The sequence below is a fragment of the Heteronotia binoei genome, chromosome 5 (assembly GCF_032191835.1).
Source record: "Heteronotia binoei isolate CCM8104 ecotype False Entrance Well chromosome 5, APGP_CSIRO_Hbin_v1, whole genome shotgun sequence".
NCBI lineage: Eukaryota > Metazoa > Chordata > Lepidosauria > Squamata > Gekkonidae > Heteronotia > Heteronotia binoei.
In genome coordinates this window covers 140,156,446-140,179,826 of record NC_083227.1, presented here as the reverse complement: position 1 = coordinate 140,179,826, position 23,381 = coordinate 140,156,446, and the positions used below count along the sequence as shown (strand labels likewise).

The following is a 23,381-nucleotide window of genomic DNA, read 5'->3' as shown; positions in this document are numbered from 1 at the left end:
CAAGGTTTGACCTGACACTTTCCTCAACGACAGACAAGTTGAGAATATCTTCATCCAGTTTTGTCTTCCTGTGATCCTAACTCCCAACTTCAGCCTCCCTTCTCTCTCCATACCCCACCTTCTCCTAAGATCTAATTATTCTTTCCATCTTCATCTCAACTCTAACTGATATACATACTATTTCATTCCTCTCCCATTTCTCTCAACACATTATGCTGTCATAGCAAGATTTCACAGCCCCAAGGGAAAAACAACAAAAGATAACACTTTGCAATTGAAGTTTAGCAGTCCCTCACTACTGTTAAGAGACACAGTAAATACAGTTTCCATACTGAGTGGTCATGGGGTAACTAATGAGACCTTGCACTCATCCACCATCTGCTTTTTGCTCAGAAACAAGTTATCCAATGACTTGGCATGCTTTCGCTGTTAAATATCAGAGATCTTTATACCAGAACAAAATTTCTTTTTTAAAAATTAATTTAAGGAACAAGACTTATTTTAAATAACATGTTGACTTCCAAAGGAATATCAATCAGTACTGGGAAACTAATGTGGTATGGTGCGTAGGAGGAACTCTGGATCTTTAAGAATATGGAATCAAGTGCTTGTTCATTCTCTTACCTCAGCTTTCCCTGGTATTAGGGAACAATCTCAATCTGCTCCAGTCTGCAAAGCATCAATTCCTCATAAATTTATAAGCTGCATACACTTTTCCTTTGTGTTTTACAAGTGTCAATCTCACTAAACCATACCACAACACATCCCAAGAACAGGCACCAAAACCAATGCACTACAAGAATATTGAAAACATATACAAAGTAAAAAAAGTCCAGTGTCCTGTTACATACCTTTTGGCCTGCACTGCATCTGCCCCTCATATCTAATGCAGTGTCCCCTTTTATCATTACCACTCTGTAATTGTAACTCCTTCTCTTCACCGAAGCAGACACATTCTCATCTGCATCAGACCGAATTTCTATGTATTCAATGTCTACAGCAGGAAGAAAATACAGCTGTACATAATTGGAAGCCAAAGTTATAGATGTTGAGGCATGGAAGCAACCAGATAATTATCCTTAGGTTCACCTTCTACATCAATGCCTCAAAATTCTTATATGATTAACTAAATAAATCTATGTCACAACCTTTAGATAGTATACAGCCAGAAAAAAAGAAAAAATATTCTGTGTTAACAACAATACATGCACATTTAAAAAGTAATTTGTTTCTGCTTAGATCCCCCAGCTATCTCCTCCATGAATTGCTAACACATATCACAGGCATTACTAATAAAAACCTTGTGTTCCCCCCTGCCCCTGAAAAGTAAAGAAACCATTATGACCCTGATCTTTTGTCAGACAGAAAAGGAATAATCAACACACAACGCTAAAAGCATTTTCAATGCTGTAAATCAACGCTAAAAGCATTTTCTTGGGAGTAAGCACCATCGAACAGATCTGTGTATGATTCTGAGTAAACCTGCTTAGGACTGTTCTCTAAGACTGAGGTGGTGGAAAAATAAGAAATACACTTAGCAGTAAAAGCCAGGATGCCTTTTATGAGCAAGCCAAGTCATACTGCTTGTTAATAAGGAGGAGACTCTTTCTAGGCTGCAACTTGGAATGCTTCAATGTAACCTCCTTGTATGCCTACCCTCCTTCTAGTTGATTACAGGAGTGGTTAAATCTAAATACCGGACGCACCTGATCATAAGACGCACTGGCGGCGGCGTTGCACAACCCGAGCCGGACCCCCTCAGCGCTCTTGGCCCCACCTTGCGGAGGGGAGGGGCGCACGCAGATTGGACCCTCCTACCTGCCGTAGTGCGCGCGCGGATTGTACCCGCTCGCCCTTGGCCACGCCCCTTTTTTGCAGTATTCGCACACACTTTCCCCCCCACTTTTTTTTGGGGGGGGGAAAGTGCGTCTTATGGAGCAAAAAATACGGTACATTTCTTATTTTTATCTATTTCAGTTGTCTTTGACCATCCAGAATGCTTAAAACAAGACACTATAGAAATCAAAATAAGGAGACTAAATTATTTATTCTGTACCTTGTCCCCTGTAGGTGCTTCGCCAAAGATCACGAATTATTTTGTTGATTTCTTCCATTTTCATGCTGTGAAATGTCATTATTGCACTAAGGAAAAAAGGAGAAAGCCACAGACATACCTATTTACTTCAGCTCATTAAGATCCTTGCATCAGACATGATTTTCACTGTTTTTAAAGCACACCAATATGTGTTAAAATATTCTAAATATACATGCTGGTGACAACACAAGTTGAACCTCAAGATCACTTTTAAAACGTGAACCTTTTTTTCCTGTTCTGGTTAAAAGCTTACCAGGCTTACAGGATCCAGTCCCATTATTATGTGTTTTTAATTCTGTAAGCCACTATGGGAAATAACTGTGATATAAACAGAGCCTTGTGGTACCTTAAAGCAGCGATCTCCAATCTTTTTGGCACCGGAGACTGGTTTTGTGGAAGACAATTTTTCCATGGACCGGGGGGAGGTGATGGTTTTGGGATAATACAATTGTGCACGTCATTTCTATTATTACATTGTAATCAATGCTTCCTATAGGCTGTGGAGTCTTGTGAGCAAAAAATTCAACTTTGTGAGCTACTGGCATCAAAGTTGTGAGCTACTGCATAAATTAGTTTGCTCTGGGGACATTCTTCCTGAGCTAAGACAAAAAATGTGTGAGGCAGAGGCTAAAAAACTGTGAGCTAGCTCACACTAACTCAGTTTAGAGGGAATACTGATTGTAATATATAATGAAATAATTATACAGCTCACAAACTGTCTGCTAACAGGCCACAGACACAGTACTGGTCCATGGCCCAGGGTTTGGGACCCCTGCCTTAAAGGCTAAGAAATTTATGAGCCTACTTTGTCAGATACAGTAAGCTCTGGCATGTGAAAACTTAGGATACAATAAATTCTTCTGGAATGAAGTACAATAAATCCCATTAACTCTGTGCTTACAAAGGTCTTAAGTGTGTCATCTCTATATTAGCCTTAAGCGTTTAGGATGGGCCAAAACTAAGGACTAGGCTTGCCAATCCCCAGGTCCCAGCGGGGGTTCTTCCGCTTTCCCAGGCTCCTTCCCACCCCCAGTCAGCTGGCTGGTGGGGGAAGCCCCGCCCCCAAAGCCATCATGTGACTTTCCCCCTCCAGAGGCTCCAGTCTCTGATTGGAAAGGCTTCCTCTTGGGATGGAGTGTCTGTGTTACCTGGAAGAAGTTGGCTGCAACTCTTGAGTAGAGAGGCCAATCCCTCACTTCAGAGTTGACAGAAACGGGGGTGGGGAGTGGGGAGGGAAACATCTGCTGAGCACTTCATTATTCCCTATGTGGAAATTGATTCTCATAATGGGGAATTGATCTGGAGGTTTCGGGGGCTCCAGGGGAGCTGTTTTTTGAGTTTGAGGCACCAAATTTTCAGTATAATATCTAGTGCCTCTCCCCAAAGTACCCCCCCCCCCCCCAGTTTCAAAATGATTGGACCAGGGGGTCCAATTCTATGAGCCCCAAAAGAAGGTGCTCCTATCCTTCATTATTTCCTATGGAAGGAAGATATTTAAAATGTCCCTTTAAATGTGATGGCCAGAACTCCCTTGAAGTTCAATAATGCTTGTCACACCCTTGTTCCTGGCTCCGCCCCCAATGTCTTCTGGCTCCACCTCCAAAGTCCCCAGATATTTCTTGAATTGGACTTGGCAACCCTACTAAGGACATAACACAATATCCAAGAAATCCAGTATGTTTTCACAAGCTTTTTTAATGTCCTGAAGACCTTGTGCTTCAGACAAGCACTTTTCGTTTCTTCAAAACAAAATGGTTGCGTAGTAGTCACAATTATTATACTTGCAATATAGGCCATTTAAAGCTTGGAGTAAAACGTAATTCAAACCCAAAGTTTAAAAATGGGGTTCAATCATTTCATTCCTAACAGGATAATGGGTATGCAAGAAAAATTTTGCTCAAGTTAACACACCAAAAAAACCAAAACTATAATATGTTGATTATAGTACTAGACATTAAACCCCAGATGTATGTTCACACACAAGGACTGTCTTTCCTGTGAACTTCAGCCCAGGGGGACAAGCTGCATACATATATGTATATTTTGTAAGTAGAAATGCTCCCTGAAATGAAGTCAGTATGGATCTTCTGCATACGGGAACTCCATTGTGCATTTAAACAGCTGGCATGAGATATATTTATGCCCTTTAACTCTTCAGAAGGCATTGTGTGTATGTAGTGCCACCAAGTCACAGCAGACTTATGGTGACCTCAGTAAAGGGCTTCCATTGCAAGAGGTGGTTTGCCACTGCCTTCTTCTGCAGTGTCTTCCTTGGTGGTCTCCCTTCCATATATAGACCCTGCTTAGCTTCCAAGACTCGGCTATACCATACTGCCTTCCTTCCCTCAGACGGCATTACACCTGGAAAATCTGTATGCTGCTTCCTTTGTTAACAACAGCATTAAGGATGAAAGAAGTATTAACGGAAAATGAAAACTCAGCATGGAACACCTTCAGTCTCCATTATACCCAGAAATATGCTTTCTGTCATTCCTGTTACCTATATTTAGTCATAACTTCCAGTATAGCAAAGGCTTTTACAGCAGCTCTCCATTTGATAAAATCAAGCATGTTTAATGTTGAGTCATAGTTATTTTTGCTGGTGAACCAAGTTGCATATTTGTGTTGCATCAGATAAGAATGCAGAAATAGAAGTAAATGCTACTTTCGTTTATGTTTGAGGAAAGAAAAAAAAGTAACAATAAAATAAGCTGTGTTAAAAAAGACACTAATATTACAGGTCTTTCCCATAATCATGATTTTCCCCCTAGTTGGGCTATATAAAATTTACCATTGCTAGAGCTTAAGAACATGGCTTAAGATGTATTACAGTTTCATAGTGAAATCTAATCTGTTTTGAAATTGCAGTCACATTGTGAAACTTCCACAAACACCTCTTTTTGGACATTTGTGGCAGCAAACCTCCCAGTTGGCAGCAATCTCATATGGAGCTATTTCAAATGCCTCCACACTGATCATGAAACTGGACTTGCAGGGCTCACTTTCACAAATTGCCAAGCTCTACCTTTTATGGAAAGGTCTTGTGTAGAACATCTGTTCCACAGTAAACTGCTATATGACAGCTGTTACTAGGTAACAAACTGCAACAGGTCAGGACATAAGAAATTACGTGCAATGGGAGATAATGGACGTCATAATCTCTTGAGAAACCATGCCTTCTGTTTAAACTAACAAAGCCAGAATGTTACCTAGATTTATGGCACTTCGCACCTACAACAGCAGTCTGCTTTTTATCACCCTCCAGTGTTTTTTCAGCCCTGCTTTGTCCTAACACTAACAAACACAGATCCCTATTTGCGATTCCTTTAATCTGCTAAAAACATTCCCATGATTCCACACTGCCCACTTATATTAAGATTTGCTGCTTCCATTCCCATTTTGTCTGATGAAGTCTGCTTAAGAGCATATGAAAGCTTACATTCTGAATAAAATTTGGTCTTAAAGGTGCACTTGTCTACTGCTTTGATGAATAGAAGTAGTTAATGGAACAGATCTCCCCCCTTCTCTTTGTTACCTTCTATGCTCCCCAAAAGCTGTTTTCAAAGCTGTGAGATTCTCATCAATAAAGCAGGATTCAGTGTGAGGAGAAATTGGCTGAATTTACTGCCTCCTTTCTTTCATAAGCTCAAAAAAACCCCCTACATATAGAATAGAGCATGCAAATTTAGTTACAGCATTAGAAAAGTAGATACTAAATCCATTTAACGTTTCACATTCCAGGAATAATTAAATTAAATCTCTAGCTACAACAGGCACACTCCCTGCCTCAGTAGCACTACAATTCTAGTTGTACATATACATTGGCTGTAGTCAGATGCCACCAACAAGGCATGACTTATTTATGAGGAAAAAACAACCACAAAGTTCTCAGGTCACTCTCCCTCCATCACTTATGGCACTAATATGGACACCTTCTAGCTTTATAGTCACATTTTGTTGTGCTATCCAAGCATACTCCTTAAGAAACTGTTTATTTCTTGCCTACAAAGTATGATTTTAAACCGCAATTCAGAGTAGGATATTGATTTACAAGGAGAAAACAAATTGCAATCTGTTAAAATATCCAGTTCAAGTGTCACAACAAATTGTGGTTCACTCTAAACTAGGAAGTGATCACAGTTGGTGTAGGATGATTTCCCCTTTGGATATAGACAGCCCAAGTTCACCAGCCTATTTACCCTCTAGCATGCACATATTTCCATGTACTCCATTCATGAGTTGTGCCAGGAACTTTGAAAGTATAATCCAGGGCAAAAATGCCATTTTGCTTTTAAAATCTCACAATGTGAACAGATGGATTTATATCCCCTTGGCGACCTAAGAAATTAAAAGCTTTTTTAAAAATCCTGTATTCACCCTTTTACTTATGCTTCCTCAAATACTTTTTTTTAAATAGAAAGGTGCTCCTTGAGAAGTTCTGACAGTCCTTTAACACCTCTCATCCCAACTTTCATCCGTGTGGATGAATTCCTGCATCACATCCAGTTTCTGGACAATCTGTGCAACTACAAGATGGTCATATATACATTATTTTATAACAGAAATGTAACAATGACAACACTTATTTACATGCTTCTATATACTATCCCAAACTACACCACATGATCTATTGTCTATCGCTAAGCCTTGAAATACAACTATCAGAAGTCTGGACAGAGTCACACACTAGTGGAATTTATACCACACACTCACCTGAAGAAAGGAGTAGGAGTCCAGTAGCACCTTAAAGTCTAACAAAATTTGTGGTAGGGTATGAGCTTTCGTGTAAGCTGATACCCTACCAAAAATTTGCTAAACTTTAAGGTGCTACTGGACTCTTTCTCTTTTCTCCTGCTACACAAAGACAAACACAGCTACCCATCTTGATCAATCTCCCTGGAGAAGAGAAAGATTTAAAGGTTTAAACATGCCAAGCATGGAAAATAACAGACTGCCTCTGGCTGTCATGTTCAGCTTGTAAGGAGAACCTCCCCACTGTATCATCAGGGATCTAAAACTTCTCCTCCTCCTCTCTCTTTCTCAGACCTTAGGGGTAGGCTGGCTTTTACTTAAGAGAGATCCCCAAACTGAAACAACTAACCAACAACTATCAATCATCCAATGAAAATACAAATCCAGCAACTAAGCCCTGCAACAAACCTCAGAACCACTTCTGTCACCACATTGACTGAACTGATGTTTCCACAACTCTGGATGATGCTAGCCATGCAACTGAAGGCTCATGCAGCTACACAACCTCTAATGTGATATATCTGTGCTAACAATGTTCTCATCCATATTCACTGGCCAGGCTTCAATGTCTCTACACAGATCAGACATTTAAAACAAAAATACTGTGGAGGGATATTTCAACATCCCTTCACATTCAGCAATACACACAGTGGTTATCAGACATGTTTCAGAGGACAACTACAGTGAGAAACTGCTGCACTGAAATTCATATGCAGAACTGATAATGATCAGCTTGGATTCAGCAGGGACTTAGAACTGCTACCTCACTACAAAAATAACAAAAAATAACTCACAGGGGCATAAGTTTTCATGAGCCACAGCTGACTTCATTAGACACTAAACTATTAGTTTCTTAAATTATCCAGATTACACTATTACTCCTATCTTGCCTATTCATCCATAGTTTACACTCACTCTCAGCAGACCGTTTACTCTCCTGTTTTTCATCTGTGCTTTACAATGTATTATACCACATCTGCATACTGAGAAACTGGGTCTTCTGATTTCCTTTTGTAATAACTTCTCCCCTCCACTTTACCAGCCACTCTTCCATGGTTTGGGTGTTAAGTCTTTCACACACCTGATGAAATAACCTCTACCTCATGAAAGTTTATGCCAAAATACACTGCCAATCTTTAAGATTGTTGTTAAGTGCCCTGAGCCCCAGTTGCTGGGGAGGGGCAGGATAAAAATCAAATGAAAGAAATAAGGTGCCACAAAATACTTTATTGTCTTGAAGTATGTTATTGGCTTGTGAAAAGAAAGCAAACGCTATTTGTGTCGCTTTGTATGGAAAGATGACAACCACAAAGTATTACTCACTGATCCAGTGCTTTGTAGTAAATGTCAAGATCCTTGTTTGCTAGCTCTGTTGTTCTCATAACAATCATCTTTTTCCTGTATTCTTCCTCTGCATCCTTAAACTGTGGATCTCTAAGTTCTTTCTTAAACCTAAGGATCTCTTCCTCAAATCCATGCTGTCGACCCAGCGCCAAGTTGTGGTTTCTTTTCAAATCTTCTGTTTTCTCTTCTAAATGCTGTCGGTCCCTAGGGAGTAATTAGTTAGTCATAAGATAAAGAAATAAGGAAATGGGGAACACGGCAACTTTTAGCACTGAGCATGAGAAACTGGCAGTTTGGATTACATAAAAACAAACCAATAGAAAACTAATTAAGAGAAATTTTGAAGTTAAAATTGAGACAGAGAAATAGCTTAGGGACTCTGAAGTGAATACAGTTTATAGAAGGACATTGGCTTAATGTGGTGATCAGGAATTCCCAGTGAGGACACCTTCCTTTTCCTCTGCCTCCACGGGAATTATGCATTGCATCTGCCCTGCTTTCCATAGTTTCAGTAAATCACACTTTACCCTGACATCTGAGATACAAAGTCTGATCCTAATCTTATAATTGCCTTATCTGTAAAAATTGTTACATTTGGGATTCAGTGACCTCACTATAAAAAGATGCAGTGATGGCTACTAGCTCAGACAACTGTAAAAAGGGAACAGAGAAATTCTTGGATAATAAAATCAGTGGCTATTAGTCATATTAGCTGTGGAATCTCACAATTCAGAAAAGGGCTCTTGCTTTCATTTATTTATTCTTTTAAAAACGTATATCTTGCTTTTCTCTGAACTTTAGTAGCATCCAAGAGACTGGCTACTTTATGCTGGATTTGAGAGACCTTCTCTGAGACAGTAATAACATTTCAGATGTTAGTCTTCAGCAGCAAAGAAGAGTTCAGTAGCACCTTAAGGACAAAATGCACCCCAGCATAAGCTTTCTTGAGTCAGAGATCACTTCTTCAGATGCATAGGTTGTTTATATAATTCAGGCCTGGTGCATTTACACTCCTATGACTCATGAAAACCTATGATGGAGTAAGTTTTGTTAGTCTTTAAGATACCTCTGGACCTCTGTTTTATTTTTCTGATGAAGCAGGTACCCACACTCTTAGGAGAGGAATACCAAAAAAACACCGAGTGCACTTTGACCATACAGCCATAGGAATGATAAAGCATTAGAAACAAATTTGCAACTAACCACACTATTCAGAAAGACACAAATATTAATGATAAAAATCTTGATGACTGACAAATCTAGTAATAATGGATGATCAGATAGGGTACTTCTCAAGGGGGGAGTCAGCTGTGATCATGCATAAACTGAGACATCTAAGGTGTCTCATTCGCAATTACTCTCACTACCTGCTCTTCAAATGCATTTGACTATACAGCATTTCAAAACCACTTTTTCAGTCCAGTAAAGTTGCATATGCTGTAATTGCCACAAGGTTGGCCACACACACTGAGCTACCTATAGTTAAGAGATTATTTAAGCAAAGGAAAATGGTTTGGTCTAATAGCAATACCCCTATCAGGATGTGGTCACTAATATGCAAATGCTTGAGATCTGCTGTTTTACAATTTAAAGTATTTTTGTTTAAAATGAAAGACCAGAAGATACTTTTTCAGTTGTGGGACTTGCAATTCTCCCATCTCTTTTAAATACTGCTTGATGTTATCTTCAACTTCTTTTAGATCTTCATTTCTTTTTCTTAATGTAAGATTATCTTCTAACCACCGCTCCTGGATCTAAATTAAAACAATATACATTAGTGGAGTTTTTTACATTCTTTTGTACAGTTATTATCTGATAAACATAAATAACGGTTCACGTTAGCAAGCTTTGTATTCAACTATATAAAACCTAGTGAACTTTGATATCAATGGTACTTCTGGACAGCTTAATGATTTTAACTGAAATCTGAGATAAACAGCTATACTGGTTGTCTGAAGGTGTTAGTGAATAGCAGTTGTAGGGCTATATATAAGCAAGGCTGAATTGTCCAACTAGATTTAATTTATTTTCCAGAAATGAAATACTATGTAGTTTTGTTTTTATTTTTTTTTAATAATTTTTATTAATTTAAACTACAAAAAGAAAAGCAGTGCAAATAATACATAAAATGGGGGAAAGGGGCATTAACATAATGGGAAAAACAGAAACAGAAAAAAGTACAAATATATCAATTATAATTCTACCTCCAAACAAAATTCTCAGGTCATTCTACCTGAAAGTATAAAGATCTCCATATATTTTACCATCCTTCCTTTCATTACAATTTTTTTAAATACACTAATACTAGCAATATGAATCTAAACAATTCTTCTTGAACACAAATAAGTATATAAAGTTAAAAAAAAATTCAAAACCATCTCAACGCCAATTTTATCTGATTTAACTTAACCCTATTATAGGCACAAATTAAATTGTTAGTTTAACAAAATCCTTATTAAAACAAACAGATAAAAATCATATCTTCATCTTTAACAAATTACAAAAGATACAACTTAATAATTTGTCTATCTCAATCTAAACAGTTTCTCCAAAGGAGTATGTTAGAAACAAATCTACCAGATTACAAAACAATTGTGCTATCTGCCTTTTTGACAATTAATCCAGCTCTTGTATGAGCATTTTCACCAAATAAACATACTATAAATAAATCTACTATATAAAGAAATATGTTATCTGCACTCTTTAGCATTAATCTAAATTGACTATATATTTAATTACAATTTTACCAACTCTCTTCCTTCTTTAGGATCTCCCTTATTCTTTTAAAATCACATATCTACTCATTATTAATAATTGCATGTTTGTTTACCCACAAAAAAAGAAAAATCAAAATTCAGAAATCCTTCTTCCCAAAATTTAAAAGCTTTTGAGTTCCTTTAACTTCTACATCCATATTACATCAGAGACAGCCCATTTAATGTGACCCAAACATCACACTTTGCCTTTTGAAATCGCATGCCACTTCTTAATCAGGATTCCATATCCAACCATCCACAAAAATGAAAAAAAAAATTCAAGATCCTTCTTCTGGAAAGCTTTCCACATCTTAATTTGCTGGTCGGAGTGCACCTTTTCTCTTCTCAATGTGGCCTGCCCCCTCAACAGTGGGAGGAAGAATTCAACGCCATTTTTCCCTCTCAGCATGACTTCACTGGATCTTAATTTCCGGTCTTGTTTTAATACTGCGACATAGGGGACCATTTTGGTTTTCTGTTGTTTGTTTTGGAACGTACCACTTTCCCATTCCGATTCCACAGACGTCAGCAGAATCTCTTTAGCACTCAACTCCTGTAGGTTTGTGATTTTGCTAGCTTTCAGCATAAAACAACCCATTTGCTCTTTAATAAGCTGCATAAATGAGCCAAGAACCTGTCTCAGAGAAATGATATTTGATAAGATATCTTTTTTATAAGACATTTTGTTAGGCAGTGCCATTTTTCTCTGACAGCAAACTCAGTCTCTTAATCCACGTTGAAAAGTAGTTCAAGATCCTGTTAAATCCACATTCCACGACAGCTCCAGCTGAGATTTCAAATGTTATCCTTTCAAATACAGTCAGGCGATAGAGACAGACCTCTCTAAAATATATCTCCTTTATGTTCAGATCATATTGCAGTCTAATAATAATCTCTTTAGTATATGTCAAATTATAATCCGGGTCAATTTTAGTAGTTGTATTCAATCCAATTTAAATAGTTACCGATACTTAAGATTGCTCGTAACTTTTCAAGGCCTCATTCCTCTTCCTTTGAGCTAGCCTCTTATTGTTATGCAAAGTGACCCATTAGCCAGCGGTGTTGAGAAGTCACTTACATGTCAAGTAGAATCGTCACATTAGGAGCAGAAAGACGCTACATCAAAGGCATACTGAGAAAAACGAAAGCAAGAAAGCAGTTGGGCGTTCTTCTTTTTCTGCTGGTGCGCCAGCTTTTCATGGCTGCAGAGCCTCAGGACATACAGAAAGCACAGGGGCAGCCGCCGCTGTACCCCTAGCTCCCCATAAAAGTCACATGCCGAAGAAAAAAACCCTTCAGGGCTTTCCTATGGGGGCATCACTTCTGTGACACCCCTCCAACAGCCAGACTCAGAGGTGCCGCAGGAGGACGATCTGTGGACCCCTCTGAAGTCAAGATGATGGAGCCTGGAAGTCTGTTGTTTTGTTTTTAAATGTCCATGACATCAGTACACTATAGGGTCTCCAGTTTAATCATATTATATGGTCACATAAATTTAAATTATTATCTTATGCAAAGCCTAGAAAAGGCCATGGCACAATATGTGAGGATAAACCTAAAGATCAATAATGGTTCTTGACTAAAATAGCTTGGCAGCAATGCTCCCTCTAAGCTGTGTAGTCTTGTTAGCAAAAATTCTACTTTGTAAGCATTAAAGTTGTGAAAGGTAAAGGTGCAAGCACCGGTCGTTTCAGACTCTGGGGTGATGTCACATCATGACGTTTTGATGGCAGACTTTTTACGCAGTGGTTTGCCATAGCCTTTCCCAGTCTTCTGCACTTTACCCCCAACAAGCTGGGTACTCATTTTACCCACCTCGGAAGGATGGGAGGCTGAATCAGCCTTGAGCCAGCTACCTGAACCCAGCTTCTGCTGGGATCAAACTCAGATCATGAGCAGAGCTTGGACTACAGTACTGCAGGTTACCACTCTGCACCACAGGGCTAAGTTGTGAGCTACAGCATAAGTTAGTTTGCTCTGGAGCCAAGGTTCCTGAGCTAAGACAAAAAATGTGTGACCCAAAGGCTTAAAAACTGTGAGCTATCTCACTCTAACTCAGCTTAGAGGGAACATTGCTTGGCAGACCCAAAAATACTAAGGAAACTCAAAAGCATTTTATTCTTCTTATAGAATCCTCCAGGTAGATTCCTTAATATACATAAAGGTGATCCTTTCTGGTCTGCTGTCAGTAATTTGGGATAATGCAAAAGGAAGCAGGTGTCAGTCAAATATTTGGGATTTTTTTAAAAAACAAGTCAAGCATACCTTCTGAGTATCAATATCTTGCCTAATAGTTCCCATTTCTTTGTTTATCTTCTCTTTCTTTTTCTCACATTCAGCTAGCTGATTTTTGACTTCATCAAGTTCAGCTTCCTTTTGCTATGCAAGAGAAAAAAGGAAGTTAAAATCTTGCAGTTTTGAAATATAAACGTCATCTTGATTTAGTGATTACCTGTTTGTATTCTTCTTTCCCTTCCTGAATGTAATTCTCAATCTCTTTAACGTAGTTATGAATATTTTTAACTTTTTCATTAACCTCATTTATCTGTTGGAAAATATAACAAGAAACATGGGGTTGCTTCAAAGAAATGCATAGACATTTATAGATGCAACATATCAGCTAAAAAGCACCTAACAGAATGCTTATTATAACCACTTAATTAGACTAGAACTACTTGAAAGGGTGACAATGATAAGCCAAAACTACCATTGTTCTAAGAAAATGTGTGCCTATCGGAAACAGATATTATCTTTAAAAACAGCCAGACAGCCTAATCTTCATGCTGATCTTTATAGTATCTTTTTTTTTGCCTGAATTCTAAGCATTTTATTAAACTTTAACCAACTATATTCGCTATTTGATTTGGCAATTGATGTACCACATAGTTTTGTGTAAATCTCAGACTCAACTGTTCTCTTTGAACTAGCAGCCCAGAATTGGTTTCTCTTTGCTTTCCAATTTTATACCTGCAAGGGCCAAAAATTGGAATATCACCTTTTTCACTGAGGTATACAGACTCTTCCAATGTACCTCATAAATAATTTATTCAGGAGCAACCTACTTTATGATGTGTCAAATTATTATTGGTTTGGAAATATATTTATAAGGGGAATTGTTTTTGCAAAAATCCTTAACATTTTACCATTATTGCAGAAGTACATTTTATAGCTCCTATTCAACAATGGTACTTGAGCAACATGCTCAAGTCTATGTCCAAATACTACTCATGCAATAGTTTATTCCCTGTAGTATTTGTGAATGTGAGTAGACTTTACATGCACACAGGATGCAATCCACTGCTCAGTGGCAGGGACACCGAAAAATATAATAGATAAGAGGAGGGGAGAGGCTTTGGGGGCTGCAAGGCAGAGGGAAAGAGGATGTGGAAAGGTGGATAAGTGGGAAATGTGATTCCCCCCTCTCCCCATTACTCCTCTTCGATCTGAAAATGCTAACCTTATCTTGTGTTATTTTGTAACTTGTGTTCTTTTTGTTCATTAACTCTTCTTTTTCTTCTTGTAATTTTTCTAAAGTTGCTCCCAAGGGAAATATCTGTTCCTTTGCTTCCTGAAAGAGAAAACATCACAGTTTCTACTTTGCTTGAGAAATCAGTCTACCTTCATCATGCTTACACACTAGAATCTTTACTATCTGGCATCATTTTGTAAAACTGAAACAAATACGAATTACAGCGAAAACCCATGTCTGTGTTAGTCATTTGTCTTACTTTGATCTCTCTGTTCAAAGACTGAACCTCAGTGGTCAACTCCACAGTCTGCTCCTCCAGCTGTTGTCGACGTTGCATGCAACTGGATATTTGAAATTTCTCTGCTTTAAGCTCATTTACTGTACTCTTTAGATGCTGGACCTGGTTTTGTTGGTCTTGCTTAAGATTCTGCTTCAGTTCAATTTTGCCGGTAACTGCAGATATGTTTAAAAGTACAACTTAAACTGTGGGTATGTTTTAAAGCACTTAAACTTAAAAAAAAATTAAATATGATCTACACTACTCTCACTTTTGTAGGTTGTAATTTTACCTAGGGCCATATTTAAAATGGAAAAAATAAGTATCTGCTGTAGTCAAGAAAGAGATGGCCATAAACCTACCTGGCACACTTGTAAACAGACAGTGAAAAAAGGTTCCAAATATAATTTGTATTACTAAATGTACAATATCTTAAGAGCCAGAGCCTGTTGCAGTACTGTTACATTTCTGAAAGATTAGGACTGTGAACTTGCAGGAGGAAAAATTCTACGGCTTAATAGGGTTGGAACATTAATCAACTATATTAACTGTGACAAACAGTCTAGAGCTTTTGTATGCAATTACCTGTATCCAACTGGTGCTTTTTCTCTTGCTTTTCCTGGTTTACTTGTAACAGAGTTCGACCTAAATCCACTCCCTGTAATTTAGTAGCTTGCTGAGCAATTTTTCGTTCAACATCCCTCAGATCAGTCTGAAAATGAAAAGAAAATAGTGGTATCACCTAGGGGGTCTATCTAGCCCAATACAAGCTCCCTGCTGCTCAAGGTAAAACAGTCCTGCCATCCAGCCTCTTTCCCCACAGCATTCACAAACAAGCATTAAATGCTCAAGGCATCCATTCTGGAGAATAGGTGCTCTATTCATATCTCCCACATCGCCATCAAGTCCTCTTTTCACTTTATGTACTGTAAAAGAGGGACAGCCAGATGGGGGATTCAGGAAGTAAACACAGGATTGCTATTCACCATACCACCTGGAGCAATGAGAGCCTGCGCGCAGGTGAGAGGGGATCCTTCACTTTGACTTGTTTCAATTGAAACAAACAGGAGAAACATCAGCTTCAGGGAGTCTTTCAGAACTTGGTAAAATGGTGGGGTGAGAGTTAAGACTACCCTTCCCAATCTTAATCAGGACGTTGCTTTCACACAGCTGGTCTCCAGGTGGGTAGGAAGTTCTGACAAGAGTATCTAAGTCCTAGTCCTTCCCATTTCTGCTCTTTGGGATAACATGCAGCTGTAACAAGTATAACTGCACTGTGCTGCTATACGAAGTAAACACCAGAGGGGGTTATAAAATTCTGCCAGCATGGTAACTGTTGTGCTGGGACTTAACCCTTTATTTTCTGAAGCTACAGTCCAAAGAAACTTATTTTAAGCTTACGTGCAATAATTTCTGCTTTGTATGTATTACAAAAAAGTGAGCAACTTGCATATTAAATGAGTTTACTAAAAGTGAGATTGTTTAGAAAAAACAGTAGGTGAGCCATGTTTTTATATTTCTCTTACAAAATTTGCAAGGACTTTATTAAGCAAGACCTTATTATTCATACATTTACAATCAGCTAACAGAAATATAAGCCTTTCCCCTGAGATTTAATTTTAAAGATGCTTGGTCATTCCTTAATTTGTTACCCTTACCTGGTACCTTTCCATAAGTATAATATCTTGGAGACATGCTTTGGCACTTTCTTCCTCAGGCATAAGAGTACCCAAGAGGGTTTCCTGTTCTTCTAGATCACCTTTGAGGCGCTGAATATCTCTGTTGAAAGTCTGCAGTCTGTTCCTTAAATCAGGTATATCCTTTTCTTTGAGATCTTCTAGAGTTTGCCTTGGCAAGAAATAGAAATTCGTAACAAGTTTTTCCTACTGTAACAGCAGTAGAATCAGTTTCAGGCAGGTAGCTGAAGAGCAAGATTTTAGTGCAGTAGCAAAGCTTTCAAGAGTCACAAAACTTTCACACTCCAAAGCTTTCAAGAGTCAAAGCTCTCTTTGTCAGATACATGACAAACGTATCTAACAAAGGGAGCTCTGACAAAAACTTATACCATGAAAATCTTGTTAGTCTTTAAGGTACCACTGGACTAGAATCTTTCTCAGCAGTAGAATCAGTTCGATACAATGGGTAGTTGTCCTCAGTTTACAAAATCATTTTATAGAATACATCTCAAATTGTCTTCTGATTTATCAGATCTTTTTAAAAAATGAACTTAAGGAATTAGAAGGCACATTCTGGAAAATCGTCCTCATTTTTATACACACACACACGCACATCCCTACATAAATTTACCTCACTATACATTCCTACTGCTGGGCTATCTTGGGGACCAAAATAAAATACAATAGAATTCTGTCACAATCATTCCTAGGTCGCCATTTTTTAAAAAGCACATTCCAGCATGTAGTTAAGTGTATATGTGAAAATCTGATTTTGGAACTGATGTCTAAGAGAATTCCAGACAGGTTTGTTTTCTCAGAAATGGCATAATGAATATTTGTAGTTCCTATTCATAAACAAGACATCACTTAGAAAATAATGGCAGGCAGCCAAGGCACTGCTGATACTGCTGCTGGTGTCGTTTGCATCACGCTAAATATCCTACACACAGTAAGCAATATTCCTTTCCAAAAGATTTCCAAGAAAAGCTTGTTCAGACAATTAGACTGAGTCTCTGAAAATGTTTCTTAAAGAATATTGTTCCTATAAGAAAAAGGTAAATTTCACTGTGCTTTCTGCCTCACCTGACAGGTTTAAGCCCAATCATTTCATCACGTCTCCTCTCTCTCCTCTTCAGCTCAGACTCTGTTGACTTCAATTTGTCTGGGGCAAGGCGCAGCTTGGACTGAAGGTCACTAATCACATCCTGGAGTTCTGTCTCTGTCTGAAAGACCCTCTGACAGACTGGACAACATGACTCATTCTCATCCGTTAACTGTGTAATGAACTGTGAATAAACTGCTGTGGCTCCTGCAAGCATAGCTGTTTTGAAGAATAAACACGTATCATCACAAGTGATATTGATGTTGGTAGAAATGTATCAGATTTGCCAAATACAGTCGGATCCTATGAAGTCCGTGCTGATAAACTAGGTGCTGGCACAAGCACCCAATTATCATTTAGGTGACTCAGACCATTATACTTTATTCTACCGCAATGCAAGCTGAACTGAAAACCACGAAGCGTCACATTGTGCATCAATGTTTTTTGAAATAAAATGAAATAAGCGAACGGAACTATAAGGAAGAGCTTGCCATCCTTGACACACTTGTCTTGCACAGCATCTTGCTTTAGTCACAAGCTGCACTTTGCAACCAAACATTATCTGTAATTAGGCTATGATCTTCAAATCACTGATAGTGGGAAAGATCCAAATACCTTCATTTTCAGAACAAGCAGCTGATAGGTTGAAATTAAGTTTAAGTAATGTGAAAAATTTTGCAATACTTTTGTAAAGAACAAGAAAGTTTATTCAATTCCTGGTATCAGGTCAGAATGGATAACTGTTACATCCAAATACATTTCTGGTCAATATAAGCTAGTGATTTCAGCCTATAATCAGCATGGAACCTACTATGTCAAGTACCAGAAGAATGAAATAAAGTAGTCAATAAATGTGGTTGTGGTTATCTCAATGTAAACAAAAAACACAACAAAAGAAAATCTGAATTGTGTAAAAATTGGGATGAGAAGACTTGAGGCTTGTTTAAGAATTCTCACTGGTTTTTATGAGACGAAACAGTGGAACACATCTATCATCATACAGGTTAATATGAATCTGAAATAAAGATCTATGAGACTGTTCATGCCATATAAACTTACCTCGTTGCTTGGATGTTTTTTCGATTTCATCTTCAAGTTTGTGCAGATCACTTTCAAAATCCTGGCTTCCACAAACATCAAAGAGCTTTTCTTCATAATTGGTCAGCTGCTCCTCTTTTTTTCGTAGTTCAGCACTAATATGACTTTTGTTCTGCTCAGCTGAAACAAGTTCTTTACTGAAACAGAAGCATGATGATAATCAGGAATGAGATGAAGTTACTCTTGCAGTTTCAAGTGCGTTTTTTATTTTTCACCTGCCCATTTCAAAATGCTGTTTTTTAAAAAACACAGTAATAAAAATCTAACTATAATGTTGCCAGTTTGGAGGAGGGAAAGGCTGCCATTCAGATAACATCCTCCAATTAAATATACTATTTCCTTGTCATGTAAGCCTTATGTGGGTATGTGAAAGTACTGGCAAGTCTACCAGACTCCAACATAAATTTAGACAAAAAAAAAGTCTTCTTAACCATAGTTTGGAGGAAAAGAATATGCCAAAGGTCCATGCTTTGCACCCTCACACTCTGTTTCTCTCCTCCATTTTAAAGAACAGACTGACCAAGTTTGCTACTGGATCTGGCACCTACAGGTAGTACTGGCTTGCAAGCCATGGTTTGCCAACCTTCTCGAAACCTGACTATATTGTACTATGCTGCATACACACATATACATATATACACCTGCAGTGGGAAGCTATAAGTGTACTTTCCCCAGCACCTATGTTCCTCTCTTTCAACCCATCCCCTTCACCGGTTTCTTTCCCTGTCTCACCATATTCTCTGTCTTCTCTCTGTGTCTTCCACTTCCTTTCCCTCAGATGTGCACACTCTGCTTGTGCCAAGACCCCTCTGCCACAAGCACATTAAAATCTATAATCAGTGTTATTTGCTAATGTCTCCAAATTAATCAAAACGGACACCATATTATTGATTCTGGAGTACAATCCACCATCCAGTCATTTAAATGAAACTCACTACAATAAGAAGCTTGCTTAACAGCAGTCTATTATACACTACTGTGTAAATAAACACAACTGAAAAAGTAACCTGATACCAACACACAAACTCATGCATCAAATTTTATGTACTTTTCACAACATGTACTCACTTAAGCTTAGCAAGTTTGTCTCTTGTCTGATTAATCTCCTTCACTTTAGAATGAAGCCAGTCTTCAAGTTGTCTTTTATTTGGAAAATATCCCAGTAAGGAGATTAACTCTTCATTGTGTCTTAATTTGATTTTTCTAATCTGATCCTCCTTGTCAATCTTTTTAAAAAAGAGCATCGACATATGACATAACAGTAAGGTTTTGTTTAGCAGCTACAAAAGCCATTTCAGAATAATAGATAAGCAGTTAAATCAACTTTAATTCTGAAAATGTAATTTTAATAGAACAGTCAACATATGGCAGCAGTAGAACAAAGACTATTCAGAGAAGAGAAAATACACTACTTTATCTTTCTTCAGCATGTCCATCTGGGTTATTATTGCAGTATTCAAGTTCAACTGCTCCATCTCTTTATCAAGTTTCCGAAGAACGCCGTCTAAATTTGCCTTCTCTCTTTGTAGCTCTTTTATTTCCATTTCCAGGCCTTCTACATTGCTATTCCTTTCAGCTTCTTCTAGTTCACGTTTCTAAATAAAGATATAAGAGCCAGAATGCATTTTATACATTTTTCAACAAGCAGGAACAGACTCGGGGGCAAGACTGGAATGGTACTCTCTGAACTAAAAAGCAAGTATCTGTTGTATAAGGAGGCTAGAGAGAGAGATGGATCAAACCATGTGCCAGCAAAATGAGCTTCCCCTAGATATTTAATCATAGGAGGTTCAGAATCCACTTCACATCTTGATCTGAGGTAAACAGCCTAGCCATACCTAAAGAGACGGTGCACGTTTTGACAAATCAATTAATTGTGATATGTTTAGTTAAACCACAGTTTCACGTTATGCCTGAACTGACGCAGTGAAATTTTAAGACTTTTATTGGAACAGACTTTCTTGCTTGTTCATAATTACTGTAAGATTACACCTGTCTAGTTCTTATTTGTTGTAGTCATGTCTTTTTTGTTGTCGTTCTCAGTTTCATGAGCTTGCGATATCACTAAATTTATACAGTGGTAGTGAACGACAGCCCTGACATGGATAACCCAGAACAGCCCAATCCTGTCAGAGCTGAGGAGCTAAGCAAGATCAGCCCTGGTTAATACTTAGATGGGAGACCGCCTAGGAATCCCATGGTTGCTCTGCAGAGGCAGGCAACAGAAAACTACCTCTGAGCGTCTCATGCCTTGAAAACCCCTACGGTGCTGCCATAGGTCAGTTGTGACTTGACAGCAAAAAAGAAAAAAATGGACAATAAATAATCTTTCTCCATTAAAAGCTCCTTGCCAGTATATGAGCTCAAAGCTCCATGGATATATTTGAGTCTAGTGAAATGCTGACGGAAAAGATGAAGATGAAGAAGATGAAGATATTGGATTTATATCCCGCCCTCCACTCCGAAGAGTCTCAGAGTGGCTCACAATCTCCTTCACCTTCCTCCCCCACAACAGACACCCGGTGAGGTAGATAAAGATATTGGATTTATATCCCGCCCTCCGCTCTGAAGAGTCTCACAGCAGCTCACAATCTCCTTTACCTTCCTCCCCCACAACAGACACCCTGTAAGGTGGGTGGGGCTGGAGAGGGCTCTCACAGCAGCTGCCCTTTCAAGGACAACCTCTGCCAGAGCTATGGCTGACCCAAGGCCATGCTAGCAGGTGCAAGTGGAGGAGTGGGGAATCAAACCTGATTCTCCCAGCTAAGAGTCCGCACACTTAACCACTACACCAAACTGGCCCCATCCTCTAGCAGTGGCTTCAAGTATGGACCACAGGTCGCATGGGTAAACTGTTACCATCCCATCCTTCAAGATGGGATGGATGGAAAATGTAAGTTCTCAGAAATCCATTCTGCCTCTTAGTTGAATGTTTGCTCAGAGAGACAGTCAGAGGCTGCCTACAACACCTGTGGCAGTTGTCATTTTGTGCTTGCATCTCTGAAAGCAGCTGACTGCCCTCAAAATTCCTCACCAAGGAATTTTTTAAAAAAACACAGAAGAAAAATACCAATAATGATTTTCATATCTAAAAGGAAAAAATGAGTGTTGTCTGCTGCCCTAAACACACTGAACTCATTTGTTGTGAGGGCAGGATCTGACCTAAATGAGACCTTGTTGGCCGGAGCATGCGTGTACCTATTTCAGATTAGGTAGCAGAGATATAAACTTTTTAAAGGACACAGACAAACACAACTAAAGATTTTTTTAAAAAAACTTTAAAACATACTTAAAACATTAGCACTCATTGGTCTTAAAGGTGCTTTCTTTGTATCTCTCCCATGGGATCCAGGGAACTGGGCAAAGGAAGTTCTGGCTCTTTCCCTCCCTCCCCAGGGACCAGGAGGAGGAGCCTCAACCAATAGAGAAAATCGAAGATTTGCTCTGTAGCTCCTATGCGATTGAGCAAGCCTTGCAAAGCAAGCTGAGATGCAGAAGGAAGCAGACAAGAGCCAGTTGCTCGGGGGCCAGATAGGAGCCCTCTGGGAGCCTGATTCGGCCCCTGGGCCCTGCACTAGATTTTGCTTTTTACATTCTCAACAATTAAGCTGCACAAAAATCTCATACTATCTGTTGCTGTAAGTAGGTTTCTACTATGTAATTTCTGCTTTCATTTCATGTGCTATGTTAAACACTTACTGTGTGCTCACCCTCTGGCTGGTTTCCAGACTTCTACAATTCAAATCTTATAACATTGTCTACTGGATGTTCCATTCTGTAATTTCTTACCGCTTTGGCAAGTTCCTGATCCAGCTCCAGAAGCCTATCTGATGACCCTTCAAGCTGGTGCAGCTCACGTTTCAGGCTCTTCACTTCAAGCTGCTTTTTATTTTGAATGTCTGACTTCAGGTCAATAGTTCTTTCGAGCCCAGTTTTTTTATCCCTTATTTCATCTAACTGCTTCTGCTTCATCATTTCCTTCTCTCCAAATTCTCTCTGAAAAAGTCCACATAAGTTATTTAATGAAGAGCATGATCCTTAAGCATATTTATTTGGAAATTAATCTCCCAAAAAACCAATAGGATTCACATCTAAATATACATAACAGAATTATAAACCGGCAAGTTCAGCTATTTTCTTTGGTAACTCTCCTACTCTATAAATACAAATGCACAGAATCCTATGCAGAGGCATCTTCAGCCTCCCTAATCTACTATCTCTCTTAAATATAACTATATATTAGGCATATACATCTTTTAAACCCTGAAGTCCAGGAAAGTTCCATTCTTCATGTCCATCTATAAGCTTGGGACTCTTTAGCTTGGAGAAATGTCAACTGCGGGGTGACATGATAGACGTTTACAAGATAATGCATGGGATGGAGAAAGTAGAGAAAGAGGTACTTTTCTCCCTTTCTCACAATACAGGAACTCGTGGGCATTCGATGAAATTGCTGAGCAGACAGGTTAAAACGGATAAAAGGAAGTACTTCTTCACCCAAAGGGTGATTAACATGTGGAATTCACTGCCACAGGAGGTGGTGGCGGCCACAAGCATGGCCACCTTCAAGAGGGGTTTAGATAAAAATATGGAGCAGAGGTCCATCAGTGGCTATTAGCCACAGTGTGTGTGTGTGTGTGTGTGTGTATATATATATATACATACATACATTTTTTTGGCCACTGTGTGACACAGAATGTTGGACTGAATGGGCCATTGGCCTGATCCAACATGGCTTCTCTTATGTTCTTAAATAAAGACCAAGTCTGATTCTCCACCTCACTGCAGCCTCTGTCCTGCAAGTCCATTCAG

General features: G+C 38.7%; 1 protein-coding gene across 1 annotated transcript in view; it reads right to left on the bottom strand.

Moving 5' to 3' along the window:
• Positions 1–23,381, bottom strand: part of RAD50 (RAD50 double strand break repair protein) — a 59,818-nt gene that overhangs the window by 3,131 nt on the left and 33,306 nt on the right. The window contains exons 10-24 of the mRNA XM_060240509.1: positions 22,359–22,565; positions 19,982–20,164; positions 19,638–19,795; positions 18,531–18,706; positions 17,453–17,690; positions 16,352–16,541; positions 15,279–15,405; positions 14,676–14,869; positions 14,405–14,515; positions 13,400–13,492; positions 13,213–13,326; positions 9,818–9,945; positions 8,171–8,395; positions 2,057–2,142; positions 852–994 (exon numbers count right to left, since the gene is read on the bottom strand). Of these exons, the coding sequence (XP_060096492.1) occupies positions 852–994; positions 2,057–2,142; positions 8,171–8,395; positions 9,818–9,945; positions 13,213–13,326; positions 13,400–13,492; positions 14,405–14,515; positions 14,676–14,869; positions 15,279–15,405; positions 16,352–16,541; positions 17,453–17,690; positions 18,531–18,706; positions 19,638–19,795; positions 19,982–20,164; positions 22,359–22,565 (2,373 nt within the window). The remainder of the gene's footprint in view (positions 1–851; positions 995–2,056; positions 2,143–8,170; positions 8,396–9,817; positions 9,946–13,212; positions 13,327–13,399; positions 13,493–14,404; positions 14,516–14,675; positions 14,870–15,278; positions 15,406–16,351; positions 16,542–17,452; positions 17,691–18,530; positions 18,707–19,637; positions 19,796–19,981; positions 20,165–22,358; positions 22,566–23,381) is intronic.